The sequence below is a fragment of the Sciurus vulgaris genome, assembly GCF_902686455.1.
Source record: "Sciurus vulgaris genome assembly, chromosome: 13".
Taxonomy (NCBI): domain Eukaryota; kingdom Metazoa; phylum Chordata; class Mammalia; order Rodentia; family Sciuridae; genus Sciurus; species Sciurus vulgaris.
The window spans coordinates 71287594-71305476 of record NC_136474.1 but is presented as its reverse complement, the minus strand read 5'-3'; the positions used below and the strand labels follow the sequence as shown (position 1 = coordinate 71305476).

The window sequence follows — 17883 nt, the reverse complement described above, 5'->3', positions numbered from 1 at the left end:
TTCCTTCTGTCTACTTCAGGGAGCCAGAGAAGTTACAAAGGCAAAGGGGTCGCACAGGGGCTGGGATTGACCTCATGCTGAGCCGAAAGCACAGAATCCCTCCCCTTGATTTCTTGATCCTCTCTGAGATAAAGGCACATAAACTGAGAGATCCCAAATTCCCAACCCTCACAGATTCACTGATGTCAGCGGGGGCTGTATGTGCAGGGGCTACTCCAGACCAATATCAATTGTGTCCTCTTCAGTGCCAGCTCCGTCTCTGGCCTGGCCCCTGGGTAGAAGGGCTGAGTCACATCAGCCCCATTAGTATCTTTTGCTCATGTTCTTCCCTCTGCCTGGAACACTCCTCAACCTTCGTTGATTATAATTGTGGCTCTTCTTCAAGGTCAACCTCAAACACTCGCTGGGAAGTGGTTCAATCATTTATTGGTTCATTCACTAAATATTTATTGAGGACCTACTATGTGCTGAGCACTGTTCTGGGCACTTGGGAATCTATCAATGAGCAAAATGAGGAGCGCTGTCTTCACGGAGCTTAAATTAAGTAGGAGTGAAGAGATACAAACAACAGAATTAACAAATAAATAACACTGATAAGGACAAGAGAAAAGAGCCCAGTGAGGCAAGGCAGACAAGAGTGTGGGGCAAATGGGTGTGATTGCCATTTTAATTAGGGGAGTTGGAATAGACTTTCCGGAGAAGTTGACAAGTTGATGTTTGCGTAAGGAGGAGAGGAGGGAAGGGCAGCTCACTCTGAGGAAAGCATTGCAGGCAGAGGAAGGAACACTGCGGAGCTCTAAGGCAGGAGCAAGGAGGCAAGGGGCTAGAGAGAGCAAGAGACGAAGTTCTAGGAGTTGGAAGGAGTGAGGTTATGGGAGCCAGTTTCCTCTCACCCCGTATTTCTTTGGGGTTGCAAGGTTAGCACATTCTGTCCTATGATATGGCCAGTGTTTGTGCTGGGGCGTTCTACTGTCACCAGAGTCCAGTCCAGTCCTGACCTGTGACGCCCTCTGGACGGGGGCTGGATGAGTGACCGCCAATGCAGACGCACTGGACAAGCAGTGGGAGCTTGCTATGAGGCCGACAGTGACAGCTGAGGCAGGTGAAAGCAGGCTGCACGCTGGAGCAAGTTCAAGGCTCTCCTGGGGTCCTTTACCTGCCAGGTTTTGTCCTCTACTTTCCGAAGCCGGGCCTGGCCTCTCCCCACTTCTTGTTGAGCCCTGAGTCAGGCCCAGCTTCTCTCGAGAATTCATCCACACATCCTACTTCCTTCCCCACCGCTCCCCTATTTGCCCAGCAAAGAGGTGGCTACTATAAATAAGATGGAACTGTCGCTGCAGCCTCAGAATCGGGCACTTCTACTTACCCCGCCGGGACTGTGATGATGCTAACTGGCCTCCCCACCCCCGGGCTGTGGCCCAAGATCAGAAAAGAGGCCCTGAGGAAGTGGTGCTGTGCTCCTGAGGTGGGCGCCTGCTTCCCCTCTGCTGACCCTCTCCCACCTCCTCCACCGCAGCCTATGAGATCGTCATAGAAACGGGAAACGGAGGCGAAACTCGGGAGAATGTCTGGCTCATCCTGGAGGGAAGGAAGAACCGATCCAAAGAGTTTCTCGTGGAAAATTCTTCCAGACAGCGGGCCTTTAGGAAGTAGGAGCAGGGTACCCACAGGGGAGTGGGCATGGGGTGGGTGGGGGAGGGACCCCAACAATCTCCCTCCTCCCGATGGGGAGCCTTAAGCCTATAAGTGGTCCTAACCAGTAAGTACTTATTGACAACCGACGGTCTGCTGGTCCTGCACTACCCACTGCAAACACCAGCCCCGTCCACACAGGCAGAGCTCACTTCCTGCTTCCATCAGAGCCAGCTCCCAGCTGCTCATGCTGTCTCCCCCTCCCCACTAACTCCACTATTCCTGGCTTAGTCCATTTGGGCTGCTGCTACACAATAATCTGAGAGGTTGCTTGTAGATGATAGTAACTTACTCAAAGTTCTGGAGACTGGAAGTTCAAGATCTAGGACCTGCAGATTCAGTGTCTGGTGAGGGCCTGACTCCTGGCTCGTAGTCAGCCATTCTTTCACTGTGGTCTCACACAACAGAAGGGGCGAGGTGGCTCTCTGGTCTCTCTTTTGTAAGGGGATAAACATTCATGAGGGCTATGCCCTCATCACTTTCCCAAGACCCTATCTCCAAATACCACTGAGTTAGGTTTCAACACATAAACTTGGAGAGGGCATAAACATTCAGTCTTCGGTGGACTGTTATTCACACTCCCTCACCATCAGGACAAAGTCTGACCTCCTTAGACTGGCACTTACAGACCACCCCTGACTGCCCTGACTCCCACTTTCTCCATTCCCATTGTCCCATACTGAACCCAAACTCCACCCAAGCCAGAATTTCCACAGAAACACCTGCATCTCTGCACCCCACTATTCCCATGACTTCGCTAAAACAGGTGTGCATCCCTCCTCCCTCTGCTCTTTTGAATCTCATACCCACCCAGGGCCTCATCTTCCTCCCATTGCAGACTTCTTAATGATACTACCTTTTCGGTGCTGGGACCAGGCACCTGAAATGTGATCATCGTATTCTAAAACAAGGCTGCGTCCCTCAAGGAAAGCAGGACTGACCTCAGACCTTGTCTGCCATACTGCCTTGGAAGGCAGTAGGCACTCAGCAAGTGCTTAACTACTTCACTGTCCCAGGCAGCTCATTAGCCACACCTTTGTTTCCTGCAGGGGTACCACAGACACATTTGAGTTTGACAGCATCTTCCTGGGGGACATCGCCTCCATTTGTGTGGGTCACCTGGCCAGGGAGGACCGGTTCATTCCCAAGAGAGAGCTTGTCTGGCATGTCAAGACCATCACCATCACCGAGATGGAGTATGGCAATGTGTACGTACAGTGGCTCTGAGGCAGCACGGGCCAGAGGTGTGGACGAGAAACGGGTGTGGGGTGGTGTCCCTTCTGAAGCCAAGGCCACCCCCATCAGGAGGCTCACAGGGCAGGATGAGAAGGAGCAACTGTCCTGTTCTGGAGCTATATGAAGTATACATTGACCTCCAGAGGCAGGGGACTAGGCTAGATGACCTTGGGTGTGTCAGCATGTGAGTCCAGGGAGACTTCCTTGGAGGAACACTGAGAAAGCCTAACAGTGCCAGACAGCAGGGCCTTTCCTTGCCTTCCCATCTCTCCCTCTGCAATGACCCAGAACTGTCACGAAGACTGATGCTTAGGTGGTCACTGTGAGAACATCTGTGGACGGCACAGGGACCAGAAACAGCAGGGTAATCCAGCAGCACCTCTTCCTTTGGGCTCCCTACCCGGGAGTCTCCCTCACTTTCCATTCGGGTCTTCTGGAGACTTAGGCATTTTTGGAGGATTTGGAGCCTTTGTTACCTGGGCAACATAGACACAGTGTCAATTTGTCTAATTAAAGTCACTTGGTAACTGAGCTGGAAGCCATAATACCCTGGAGGCTCCAGAAGACCAGGAAGACCCCAAGAAAAACCCAGACAGGTGTGGGAAGAGGAAGCCAAGGACAAGGTTGACTGGGGAGAATGAGTGGTTGCTGAGTGTTCAGCCTCTGCCATGTCCCCTTCTGGGGCTGGCCCTGCTGATTCCACACTCTAGAGCCTTTCCTGTACCTGGGAAGGTGGCTGCAGCCCCCACAGAAGCAACAGCCAGGGGCAGACCTGCCAGACCCAAGAGGGTCCCTTGTCTGCAGACTATGGCCTCTCAGAGCAATGTCTTTCCACACTCAGTTTGTGACCAGCAGGTACCTTGCATTTAGCTCCCCTGGAGCAAGCATCCCTTTTTGGAATTGGGCAATTAAATGGTTCTGAGCTCCAAATTTCTGTCTTAGTGAGCATGGGCTGCCCTAACAAAATATGGTGACTCAAGTAATTGACATTCATTTGTCACAGTTCTGGACACTGGAAATCCAAGATGGGAGTGCCCATGGTTGGGTTCTGGTGAGGGCCTCCTTCGTGGATTGCAGATGGCTGCCTTCTCGTGTGTCCTCCCATGGCAGGGAACAGCTCTGGTTCCCCCTCCCTCCTCTTTTCATGTTGCTAATCCCATTCAGAGTCCCACCCTCATGATCTACTCCTAGTTGTCTCTTAAAGGCCCCATCTCCAAATACCATCACATTGAGGGTAGGACTTCAACATACCCTCTTGGGCTGCAACATCATTTGTTGTTCTTTTAGAGAAAACCCAGCCAGAGGAAAATCAATCCTGTAGGAGTTGCTGGGTGTGGCTGCTCTGGCCAATCCTGAGAAGACTTGGGACTTCAGCCCCAAGAGTTGATGACTCAACCAGTGAGTCAGGGCCAGGTTAAAACCCCTTGGGCTGCCCAGTGCTGCCTCCCAGCCACAGGGAATGTGGCTGCTGATGCCGTGCCTCTTCAAGCCCCAGATAGACAAAATCAAGTAATAAAATAAGAGAGTCGCCACTCCAGGTACCTTTAAACCCACAGTGTTTTTTGTGAAAGAGAGAGCTTAAGACCCCTGCACCTCCCTGGAGTCTGGCTAGAGGGAAAGGACTGCAGAGGTGCCATCCTGGGGTGCTCTCAGAAGTCCCCCCCACCCACTGCTTGCCTGTGTAGGTCTCAAGCTGTGGTTTCTGAGGAATAAGAACCTATTCTCCCACCCCCCTCTGGAATATCACCTTCACACTCAGGGGAATTTTTCAGGTGGGTCTAATTGTTGCTGCTGGTTACATGGCATCTTTCTAGAATGCACTTCCATTCTACACTAGAAAAAACACTTAGCACTGTGAATGTGCCCACAGTTCCTTTCCAGCTACCACATTAGCCACATTCCAATTTCCGTGAATGGAATCTCAAATCTCTTATAAGCACACTACCCTCAAGTTTCCTTCCTCTGATCTTTTCCAGTTCTGACTCTGATTCTGTCGCACTTTTCATTTCTTCCCAGTTCTAATATCCTCAAGATTTTTGTGGAAGAACTCATAAGAGGCTTTTATTTTTTTTTATACCAAAAACCTCTATTGTTTTATCCCAATAGCATGTCTAATACATAATTATTATAAAAATTCAAGTAACACAGAAAAGTAGGTAAAAGAAATTAGAAAAATTCTGTCACCAGTATCTTGGTGACTCCATTCTCTCTGGCATTTTCTAATACTTCAAATACACTATGTGCCCTGATGGGGGATCATCTTACCCATATTTTACATTGGGAGAACTTTCTGCTCATCCTCTGCTTTGGCCTCCACAATTACTGGCCACCCTACCCCCATTTCCAACTGGAGCTTTGACTCCATTGAGTTTCCACATTATGGTAATCTTCTAATTATGTCTATTAGAAAATATTTCCTTATATCTACACTGGGGAGTTTTTTTTTTTAGCCATCAAAATAATGAATTAAATATGTACCAGATGACTTGGAGAAATTCCCAGGAAGTATTGTTGAGTGAGAAAAGCAAGATGCAGGAAAACATGTCTTATATGAAGCTGTTTAGTAAAGGGAATACTGACATCCCCATATGTCTGTGTGTATGTGGGTCTGGGCATGGTTGGGTGGAATGGGGGGAAATTTGGCAGGCTGCACCCTCAACTGTTACTTGGGTTATTTGAGGTAAAGGTGGGATGCTGAAAGGAGGGAGAAAAAAGGAGATAGAGCCAAGCAAAAAGAGAAAGAAAATGAGTACATTTGGAAAAGCATATATATGCTCATATGACTTGTGCATTTGCATAGAATTATGTATATTGGTAGGCATATGCATGAAGAAATACATTTTAAAGCATTTTTAAAACAAAGAATGCAATATATCTCCCTGTAAGCAATTCTGGTATGGAATAACAATCCAAATATATTAAGTGCTAAATTGGGGAAAGAGATCTCAAAAAAGAACCAAGATTTCCTGTGAAGCATCTTTAAATGGTTTTCTCTTCAGGGTCACACAGTCCCTGGCTCTGGATTACCTGGAGCAGTGACTTCCTCTTCAAGCCTTGGTTCCTGCTTCCATAAAATGAGAGGATGATGCTTTGGGTTGTTGTGGGAGTTAATGAGTTGCAGAATGCAGAAGACCAAGTTCTTTTGGCTGTTAAGAATTTTCATCTGAGGGTGGTGGGTGTAGCTCAGTGGTAGAGCATGTTCTTAGTGTAGTCAAGGCCTTGGATTCAATCCCCAGCGTGCGCGCACACACACACACACACGCACACACACACACATACGCATACACACACACAGAATTTTTATCCAAAATAGGTATTTTAGTCAGTTGTGTGTGTGTGTGTGTGTGTGTGTGTGTGTGTGTGACCAAAAGACCTGACAAAAATGACATAGAAGAGGAAAAGTTTATTTGACACTCACAGTTTCAGAGGTCTCAGTCCATAGATGGCCGACTCCATAGCTCTGGGCCTGAGATGAGGCAGAACACCACGGCGAAAGGGCAGGGCAGAGAAAAGCATCTCGGGGTATGGCAGGCAGGAAGCAGAGACAGCTCTGCTCACCAGGGACAAAATGTAAACTCTAAAGGCACGCCTCAGTGATCTACCTTCTCCAGCTACTCCCTACCTGCCGACAGTTACCACCCAACTTAGTTAATCCATATCAGAGGATTAATTCACCGATATGGTTACAACTTTCATAACCTAATCATTTGACATTCTCCAGGTAGAAGATGCTTCTAACTTGGATCAGAGCAGGGCAGACAGAGAGATATTCGGTAGTTTTCCCAGTGAGCTGATTTGGGGTAATCTTTTTTTTAATCTTTTTTAAAGATAGGGTCAAAAGACTTTGCTCACGGATTGGATATAGAGTGTGAGGGACAAAGAAAGAAACAGAAGAATCAAGGGGCAGCTAGAGGATGAGACGCCACTCCACTGCAAACATGAATGAGCCCCAGACTCACTTTTCCAGCCTCATGATCACAGACTGGAATCCTGGGAGGAAATTATCTATGGATGGGGGAGGGTGAGACCCTGGCTGGTGTCCCCTGAGTCTCTCTCTCTCTCTCTCACCCCTCTGCCAGGTACTTCTTTAATTGCGACTGCCTCATCCCCCTCAAGAGGAAGAGGAAGTACTTCAGGGTATTCGAGGTTACCAAGACAACAGAGAGCTTTGCCAGCAAGATCCAGAGCCTGGTACCTGTCAAGTATGAGATCATTGTGACGACAGGCTACGAGCCAGGGGCGGGCACCGATGCCAACGTCTTCGTGACCATCTTTGGAGCCAATGGGGACACAGGCAAGCGAGAACTAAAGCAGAAAATGCGCAACCTCTTCGAGCGGGGCAGCACGGACCGCTTCTTCTTGGAGACCCTGGAGCTGGGCGAGCTGCGCAAGGTGCGGTTGGAGCACGATGGCAGTGGCTACTACTCGGGGTGGCTGGTGGAGAGGGTGGAAGTCACCAACACCAGCACCGGGGTGGCCACCATCTTCACCTGTGGCAGGTGGCTAGACAAGTCCCGGGGAGATGGGCTCACCTGGAGAGACCTCTTCCCCTCTGTCTGAGATGCTCTCCACATGTTTTCCTGCCTCCACCTGGCATTTAGCAGCCACTCCTGAAACCCCTGGGGACAGGGACCAGTGACCAGCAGGCCTCTGAGAACTTTGTGATCCTTCAGAGGCCACAACATGAGGTCGACCTTTTGTGGAATGCTGCTTTCCACCGTCCCAGTGTCTTGGACTTAAGGACTCATAATCAGCACGTATCATACGCCATGGCTGCACAAAAATACCTTTTTGCATTTCCTTTTCCTCTAATAACAGTGGTGACCAGGCTAGGACTTGTGCAGGGTGTGGATGGAAAATTGGGGCTTCACCCAGGGGAGAGAAGTGGGGAAGGAGAGGCCACCAAGATGGTGTATTTTAAGCAAAAACTAATTAACACTTTTTTTTTCCCAAAAAAGCTGGGCTAATTAAATTATTACAAACCACACCCCACAAAGAACTCATTTTAGCATCTCCTCACTAAGAAAAGCATGCCTTTCCCCAGTTTCAATAAATCCAGTGGCAAATGGAGAAAAACATCAGAAAGAAGTATTTATTGGCGGATTTATGAGCCTGCAAAATGTAGATAATTCTTTCCATCGCTTTACAGAGAACACATGGGCAAGGGCCAGCTGGTTAGCCCAGTCTGCGCAACATAGTGGGGACAGGCACCAGGTGATAGGGGACAGTACCTGGAGCAGCCTGGGATGTCTGGGAGAGTCAGTTTGCCAGTTCTCTGTGGCTCTCGGTGGGCAACACCTGGATGATAAACTGAGGTATTGGGAACAAAATAAAGACCTCAATGCAGAAGCAGCAGAACTGCACATTTGTGCATGCACATAGACACATGCATACACGCAGCACCCACACACTCTCCCGAGAGACGGTCACGGAGTTGGGCGACACACAGCCAGACTCAGCAGAGCTCAGCCCCTAACTTCTGATTTTCTTGCAGATTGGGGCAGTAGGAAGGAGCGTCAGGCCAGGGAGCCTTCCTCCAGGAGAGGACCAGTTCCAGCTTAAACCACCCTGCAGTGTCACCTGTGCCCTGTACCCCAGAGAGGTCTACCCTGTCAGTGAGGCTTCATGACTGGGGCAAGCTCAGGGAGCCCTCAGAGATGTCTCCAGGAAAGGTGAAATGCATGGGCTCCCAGGGCAGCCTGCCTGGCCTGCATCCCAGCTCTTAGCAACTGTGAGACCTTGGGCACCTCATTTTATCTCTCTGGGTCTCAGTTTCCTCACCTGCAAAACAGGGAGAGTGTTGGTAACACCTACCTGCTTCGCAGGTTATGAGGAGGACTGATGAGTTAATGTGTGCAGCGCCCACACTCAACAGTGAGTCTAGCCATCAGGTCAAACCAGCAGCCCTCACAGTCCACCAGGAGGGGAAGAAGTGACCCTGAAACAGCTGTTTCTAGCCTTCAATGATGAGCAGTTCTTCCCCCAGGCCAGGATGAGAATTCAGACAGCCTTGGCACTCCTCTGAACTCCGTTAGGTCATAGAAAGTCCAGTGAACACTCGAAGTCACAAAGTCATCTCCAATCCATAATTGAAGGTCCCCAAGAGAGGCCCAAACATGAAACTTAAAATAAGCTTCCTCCCAGCCCCCAGATCAGCCTTGCAGTGAGTGAGTGTGAGTGTGTGTGTGAGCATGTGAGTGCACGTGTGGGGGCGTGTATGCATGCGCTCATGCATGCATTGTGTGGACATGTGTGTGTGTGTGAGAAAGCCCTGCCTTTTTCCCCCCACGGGGCCCTCCCCTCCTCATCCTGCCTTTGCCTCCAGGCTTCTGACTCCTCCAGGAGGGGCCAGGGGAAGGGGAGGCGGCACCAGTGTGGTTGGTGTCTTTCTTTCTGGACTTGATGGGCATTTGACTTTGTCTCACCAGCACTTGTGTGCATTTGTCCCTCCACACTGTCTTCTTGGGTGGATCTAAGGCACCCCACAAGGGGCGTCCCAGCTCGCTTTGCTCTGACAGACTCGGGGCCTGCAGGCCTCCCTCCTATTCCTCTCTGCCTTCAGCTGCCAGCCCACCTCTCACCCCTTCATTTCTCCAGAGGGGGCGGCTGCTGCATCCTCAACTGAGGTGGACACAAGGCCCTCTCCAAATAGCCCTGCAGAAGCCCCAGCCACTTGCCTTGGGCTAAAGGGCAGCCAGAGGGAAGGGGGTGCTCTCAGCCCCAAGAGTGTTCTCTGAACGTCCCACCTTCGTGTCTGCTGCCCCCTCCCAGGCTGCCTGGCCCCATCACAGCCTGGAGGGGGATACTTAGCTCAGAGTCCAGTTTTCAGTCATGTCCCAGCAAGTGCTGCCCCAGGGTCTCACTGCAGAACGTGGCATCGGTTGTCTTCTCGATTCTGCCAAAACTGGAAGAGCCTTATGTACTCCCGATGTGTTCGATAAACACTGGTTTGGTGTTCCGAGGATCGTGCGGCCCAGGAACTCAGTCAACTCCATTGCCATCCATACCCGTCCTTCCCCTCTGCTTTCCTCAGAGGGCTCATCAGGATCTGATGAGACACTTGCTGGGAAAACTCCATTTAAAAAGCAAATGAACAACAACAACAACAACAACAAAACCCTCTTGCTACCTGTGGTTCATTCAGGTGCACTTTGTTACCGCCAGGGCTCCTCCACCTTCTCCTCTCCCACCTGGTTCCTCAAGTTCCTACCGCGAGGCCCTCCTCTACCCTGGGCACCTCGTTCACAGCCACAAGGCCAGCAAGGCCACCTGCACGCTTCGCTGCTGGGCCTCTGCTAGGGCCACCTCTCTGCTGGAATCTCCACCCCTCCATTTCACTAGGCCCTGTGCTCACGGTCAAGATCTCCACTCACCTCCAGGCAGAGTTTCCATTATCCCTCTCCCAGGACAGAGCAAGGAGCCCCCTTGTGCCCATGTCTGTGAGAGGTATTTTGGGATTTTGTAGCTAGCTCCTCATGAATCTCTCCAACTGGAACATGAATTTTAAGAAGGGCTACATTTAATCCATATGTGTAACTCCAGCACTTATCACAGGGTCTCGTGAAAGTTTGTGTACTAAATGTGTGTTGGATGATGGATGGATGGGTGGATGGGGAGGTGAGTGGGTGGATGGGTGGGTGGGTGGGTGGATGGATGGGTCTATTTTAAGGCTTGGAATACCTTCTCTGATGAGACTTATCCCAGCTCATCATCTCTGGTCAGAATACTTTCAAAAGCAAACCCTTCTTGATATCTCAACTATTTGCTAAGAGCCCCTTCTTAGCCAGTTTAGGTTATTTCTCTAGAGGCCTATTGCCCAAGCTTCTAGCAGCCTATTTCTCCTTTAATGAAATTCCCAAGTTCATGATTTTCAGATTTCAAACTCCTTAGGGCACAAAATTATGCACATTCAGTGGTGACCCCTGGGATGCATAGATGAGAAGATTGTTCAGGTTGTCCCCATTGGACCCTGTGCCTCAGGGAATGCCTGTGTTTGGTTGGAGCTGGGAAAGGGCAATACCAATAGCCCTGGTCCAGCCTAGAAGTCACTCCTGGCCATTCACTTATTTCATAAATATTTACTGAACCTCTATAATATGCCAGGCAAGGCTAAGAATGCGGTGGCAAGCAAAAAGATAAAAATCCTGGCCTCAAGGAGCTTACGTTCTAACTGGAGGGAAAAGGTGTAAATGAACAAATTAATTAAAATAAATAAACTCCATGGCATGTCAGATGGAAATGCATGATGAAGAAAAACAGAAGCGAGGCAGGCGGGGCAGAGGAAAGGGGGCTGCAACTTTAAATCAGATCGTGGAAAGTTAACAATGAGTAAATGAATTCCTGAAAGAAAGGAGATGATGTCATGTCAAGACACGAAGGGAAAGCGTTCCAAGCAAAGGGAACAGCAAGGGTAAACCCAGAATGTTGGAGGAAGTTTAAGGAGACCAGGTGGCAGAAGCAGCATGGGCTGCAGGAGCCAATAGGAGATAAGGGCAGGGTGCTGGTAAGCCCCCTAGGACCTCAGAGGTGCCAGACGGTCTCTGCTGTGTGCTCTGAAAGAGGTGGGAATCTACGGAGGAGGACGTGCGCAGAGAGGAGCAGCACCTAACTTGCATTTGAACTGGATCGCTCAGGCTGCTGTGCTAAGAACATATTACAGGGCAGCGGCCAGGAGGCTAATGCACCGTCCAAGCAAAAGACGAGGATGGCTCAGACCAGGTGGTAGGAGTGAAGGAAGTTCAAAGTGGTCAGATTCTGGGTCTATTGTGAAGACAGGCTTTGCTGAGAGGTTGAATGTGAGATGTGCAATCACGAAAGGGGTTGTTATGGCTAGAAACAGATTTGACCTGTGCACCTAGGAGAGTGGAGTTGACATTCCTTGAGATGGAGAAGACTGCGGGGAGGCAGTGTTTTGGCTTTTTTGTGGGCGAGGGGAAGGTCAGAGCTTTAGGTGTGTGGTCTCTTAGACACCTGGGTAGGAAGGAGGTAGGCAGGCATCTGAATTCAAACCACACATTCGAGGGAGAGATGGGACATCTGGGATGACAAACTCTGAGGAGAGGATTCTCCCCCACTCCTCCACTTCCCCAAGCATGCCTAGGCTTCCCTGGAATAATGCCAAGGGCCAAAGACGGAGTCTCAGACCTGGGCCTTAGGAGAGCAGCAGGGACAAGAGGGAAAGCGCCAGAGTCTGGGTTCAGCGCCATTCTCGCTTTTTAATTATGTGACCCCGGACGAGTTATGAAACTGCCTGTGCCTTTCCCCCTAAAATTGGAGATGATTCCAGAGCCACAGAGATTGCTATAAAGATAAGTTTAACCAGCTCGTATGGAGCCTGGCACCCAGGAAGGACTTTGGGAGGGTCCACTGTCAGCCTCAGTTCCCTGCTACTCACTAGGTCAGTGACTGGATGCTCCCCAGGTCCTTCCTTGCTCTCGCAAGGAGAAGCATCTGAGGCTGTCTCTGTCTTTTCAGAGAGAGGCAACAGTCTCTGGGAGCCGCCCAGCTCAGTGGAGGAAGAGGCTGTCAGGTGGCTGCCAAGACAACTCCAGCCTCAGGAGTCAGGTGAAATGGGGCTGAATGATAAAGGCAAACGCTGACTCTGGCATCCTCTCGGTTTCCTCGTCCCTGGGATTTCCTGCAGCAACCCACCCCTCAACACACGCACCTTGATGGGGTCTTTTCTGATGTCTCCAGCCCTCCCAAAGCTCTGGGTGCTTGCCCATGCAGCTGCCCTTGGCAGACGGCTCCCCTGCGCAGGGAGCTGACTCTTTCTAGCAACTGGTGAGGCTGAGCACATCCTTCTTCCCATCTCTTCTGGAAAACCATGTGTCATTGCTTCAGCATTTGCAGGACATCGTGAGGATGCCCTTAATCGCAACTCTGAATACCTGTGCTATAAGCCCAGAGAGAGGAACATTCCTGCTCAGCCTGTGCTGCTGGGTTTTGGTTGCAAACTAAGCTACCAACGTGCATGGAAGAGAGCTTCAGAGTTGTCCCCAGGTCTTCTAGGTCACTCACACATCAGGGTTTTTTTTGTGTGTTTGGTACTAAGGATTGAACTCAGGGGCACTCAACTACTGAGCCCCATCCCTAGCTCTATATTTTGTATTTTATTTAGAGACAAGATCTCACTGAGTTGCATAGTGCCTCACTTTGCTGAGGCTGGTTTGGAACTCAAAATCCTCCTGCCTCAGCCTCCTGAGCCACTGGGATTACAGGCATCTGCCACCCCGCTCAACTCATACTGGGGGTTTTGACCCTGGCCTCCTGCAGATTGCCCCAATGCTTTCTCCCCAGAACCATACCACAGTCCAGAGAGAGAGGTACTGTGGAAATCAGCCTTGCTGCCTGCCCCACTGAGGCGCTCGCTCACACGCTGCCCGGGGTTGCCCTGACCTGATGAAGACCCGCGCGAGAAATGTCTTTGCCAAAGTCCAGAGGCCTCCCACATCTGCGAAGCAAGAGCGGCAGAGGTGTGTGCTGGGGTCTTGGGGTGCAGAGTCAAGCTGCTCACTACAAACACTGTACAACCCCCTAATCCCACCTTCCCGGAACCTCCTGTCCCCCACCTGCCCAGAGTCTCCCCTGGTGCTCTCCAGAGAACAGAGTGCCCTGCGTGACAGGATGGGGTCCCAGAGTACATGGTAGTCACTGGAGCAGGTGGGAAAGGGTCCCAGGATCTGACAGCCTCTTAGACTCAGCAGCACCCCTGTCTGCAGCTGCCCCCCTCATCCTACAGACCTCTGGTGCCCTTCATTCCTAAGACTCTGGCTCCTCCAGCCCTATGGCGTCAGTTTTCCTCTCTGCTGACTGTTTTCATCTCATTTGTCCCCTTTTATCTTATATTTTTCTGATATCTCTTATCTCCTGGGCCCAGTGGATTCAGTGTTTCTTATTCTTTCGCAGCCCCTTAAATGAAGATTCAGAACAAATCAGTTTAATCTTCAAAATGTAGCTATTTCCAACTTTTATATTCTACTTTCTGGACTTAGATAAATCATTTTAAAAAAATAAAGATTAAGCATCATCCTAATCCAAAAAATTTAAAATTTAAAATACTCCAAAATCTGAAACTTTTCTAGCACCTGTGCGATGCCACAAGTGGAAAATTTCACACCTGACTTCAAGTGATGGGTTGTAGTCAAAAGGCTGGCACACTTAAAGTGTGTACAGTGACCTTCGGCTATGTGTATAAGAAATATATGATACATAAATGAATTTTGTGTTTAGACTTGGATCCCAGCCCTGTTATACTCATTACAAACACACACACACACACACACACACACACACACAAACACGTGCAAATATTCTAAAAATCTGAACTATTTCTGTTCCTGAACATAATTTTGGATAAGGGATACTCAACCTGTGTGTATATATAGTTAATACTTTATGTATTACTATAAGCTACCTCAGGCTTTTAGAGCCACAAATTCAGAAACATATAGATGAAAACATAACTCCAGTACATCTCCAATTTTTAATAAAATAGGTAAATGCTGGCTTATGCAAAGAAATTAGAAAAAAATAAGAATGTCAGGTACCAGTGAGTGACCAGAGGCTAGTCTTGCCCCAGGGGAACCTCGCCAATCTGTTTATGGAAATAGAGAGTGGGAAAGAGCCCCTTCTCTGCAGAAGTCATTAGGACGCACAGGCTAGTGTAACCTTCCTGAGGTCTGGGAGTGGAACTGAGGAACAGAGAGGACCTCTGACTCACCAGGAGTGGCACAGGGCAAAGCTGGCTCTTGGATATACCAGGCTCTCGGATTCCTCCACATGCTAGAAGGTTCCAGATGGGACACTCTCCCACTGGGCAGCAATGGAGGAGGTGGGAGGGAGGAGCATGGTGGTGGGAAGGGGAATAGGAAGAAGGACCTGGAGTCTTGTAGAACTCATTATCTCTCACACTCCCTCTCTGCCAGTTTGGAGGATGAGCCTGCATTTTTGGCTGGGCACCGCTCCTCCTTGGGGGCTGCTGGGGCACTGGGAAAATTTTATTGCCTGAGGGCCTACAGTGCAAAGGAGCTGGAGAATTGCTCACAAGGCCCTCTGCAAAAGGCAGGAAAAGACTGATCTCTGCTCCATTCTATTCTTATCTGGTTGCTGTGCCCAGGCCTGGCTGCTGCTCCTGCCCCTGCCCTCGCTTCTCTCCTGAGGAAGGACTGAGGGACACCCATGAGAAGCCACTAGAAAGGGACTTCTCTTCCAGTCTCACCCCATCTGCCCCTGCTCTGGGCTCTGCTTTTCAATACATCCCCTTCCCCCAGGGAGGGCAGTAAGCAGGATGGGAATGAAGGTCAGCAAGCAAAATCTCAGGGTGCAAAATTTAAGGAGGTGCCCAAACTCAGGCTCCTGCAAGTGGAACCTGAGAGCTAAAGCGTTCTTAAATTTTGCACCAGGAACACCTTGCTGTCCTCACCATAGTCCTGATCCCAGCAGAAAGACATTCTTCTACCTATAGCCCCCACAGAGCTCTGTACCCCAAAAGTCCTAATCCTGAGAGGGAGGCCCACCAGGCAAACATGGTGAGGGTGAAGAAGCCTTTATTCTTGAGAAGCCCCCAACCTGTCTCACACCAATGGCCCCTGCAGCCAACAGGGCCCTTGGGTTATTGCTGGTGCTACTCTGATGGGAAAGTGCAGCAGAATGCCATCTGTCCCCTGGCCAGGTCCCTTGCTAGGGCTCACGGCAAAGGAAACAAAGGAAAAAATGGGTCTCTTGCTCCCCAGCCACCTCCTTCCTTTTCCTTCAGTCCTTGCCAGAATGGCTCATTCCCTCCCCAAAGCCCCCAGGTACTGACAGCTCGCATTGCTGGAAAGTTCTTCCTTATAAGGACAGTTGGTTGACTGACAAGCTCTATCTTTCCTCGCCTGATTTAGAGACACATCTGTATTAAAGACTATTTGAAGAGAACCATAATTGCATTGCTTTCAAGTAACTGCTAACAAAGTATTCCCAAATAAATATACCTGGGGGTCTACTTTAAAGAAAAGATTTCTTTTTGCAATTAGCACAAGCTATTTACATACAAACTGTTGTACAAAGTCTAAAAAACACTTTTGCTTTTAAATAGGTTTAAACAAAAGCCTTCCTATTCTATTTTCTCAGGTCTTTGGCTGAAAAACTCTATTCATCCAAGGTTTTGGTAAGAGTAAACTCAGCTCAGCCCAGAGACACCCTTTCTGAATTCTGAATGTGGGGTCCAAAAGGAAGAGATCAGACAGTACTCTGGGCACCCAGTTCCTGAGGTGTCCATTCTGAACAGGCATCTCTTTACCTCATCCTCTTTGCAAAACAAGGCACCAGGTGCCAGGCACTTACAGACACCCCGAAATGCCCTGAGCAAGGGGTCTACCAGGAACAGATGGAAAATGTCAGCCTTGGACAAAAGCTGTGGGAAAGGTTTTGGACAGAAGGGCCTGAAAAATGAATGACCCCTTAGAAAGGAAAGAGTAATTTAACCCTGCGTTTAGAAGGGGCAATTTGGGTGGGGACACCTGACAGTGGGGAAGGGCTTCTGAAGTGAAGGAGAGGTGGTTCTGTACTTCCGGACTCCGACCTCGCTGTGGCCCTTCTTCCAGAACCCACAGCTGAGCACAGAAAAGACTGCTCTAAGCCACGATTCCAGAAGTCTCAGTTGTAAGGTTGTAAACCCTTAACCACCAGATGGACAGGTGATTGCTGGTGCCTGACCATGTGGGAGGTGGCCAGAGAATACACTTCAAGAGAAGGAGAGGGAGGACAGAGCAAGAAGATCAAGGAGAAAGACCACAGAGAGCAGGGATTTTTTAAAAAATAAATCATTAAAAAAAAAAAAAATAAAAAAAATAAATAAATCATCATCATCATCATCATCATCATCATCATCTTCTTCTTCTTCTTCTTCTTCATCAATAAAATGTGTATAGTGCTTACTGTAGTCCAGACACATGTTAAGAGCTTTACACAGATAAATTCATGAAAGCTTCATTAAAAAAAAAAAACTATAAGGCAGGTACTATGAATTATTACCATTTTATAGACTCAGAAATAGAAGCACAGGGAGTTTAAGTAACTTGTCCAAAGTCACACAGCTAACAGGAAGCCCACAGGATTTCCATCAAATGAAGCATAAGATGGAAGCTGCGTGACTGGTTGTGCGGATAAGGCAGTGCCAGGACAGAGGCCCCTCGATGTGGGGCAAGGGGAGGTGAAGACCTGTTATTTTCTAGGTTAAAGACTGCTGGATGTGAGACTAAGGGCTAAAGGGAGTGAGACCAGAAAACGCCCGGCAAGAGAAAGCTTGGGAGTGGGAGAGGCTTCTCAGGGAGTGGGGAAGGTTGGGAAGGAGTCGAGAGCAGAAGCAAGGAGTGATGTTTTAGGAGGTGCATTAGGTGGGTGTAGGCTGGGGCTTGGGGCAGGTGAGGACAGACTCCTCTCCTACTTAGTTTGGGGGATCATGATGGTGACCAGGGGTTTCGGGGCCTGGCAGAAAACAACCCAGATGTTTTGTGAGCAATTTCTTTTCTCCTGGGAGTGCTATGGGAAGGAAGGCAGAAGATTTTCTCATGAATATGTAGGTGTGAAATCCAAGATAAGAAGCTATTCCCCGAGTCCCTCTCCCCTTACCCTGAAAGTAGCCCAGGCCTTTGCTTCCAGGGCACTTGTGCTGTAAAGGGAAACAGAGACAAGGGACAAAGGGACACTAAAGAGGGCAGGCCTATACATAGAGACCCATGAATTGCAGAGCTGCACCTTGCCTACCATGTACATTGGCCAAACCAGGTATTATGGTTTGGCTCTGGAATGTTCCCCAAGGACTCCTGTGTTCAGAGGCAGGGCTTTGGGGAAGTGATTCAATCATGAGGACTTGGAACTCATCAGTGGATTAAGCCATTTCTGTCTGAATGGATTACTGGGAGAGGGTGAGGCAACAGGGGGACGTAGGTTACTGGGGCGTGCCCAGGCAGG

At 49.4% G+C, this 17883-nt stretch overlaps 1 protein-coding gene across 2 annotated transcripts in view; it reads left to right on the top strand.

Annotated features, from left to right (window-relative positions):
- Positions 1-7610, top strand: part of LOXHD1 (lipoxygenase homology PLAT domains 1) — a 162154-nt gene extending 154544 nt beyond the window's left edge. For both annotated transcript variants that reach the window (XM_079108765.1, XM_079108764.1), the window contains 3 exons: positions 1517-1649; positions 2742-2900; positions 7008-7610. In XM_079108765.1, the coding sequence (XP_078964891.1) occupies positions 1517-1649; positions 2742-2900; positions 7008-7488 (773 nt within the window). In that variant the 3' untranslated portion in view covers positions 7489-7610. The remainder of the gene's footprint in view (positions 1-1516; positions 1650-2741; positions 2901-7007) is intronic.
- Positions 7611-17883: the final 10273 nt, after the last annotated feature.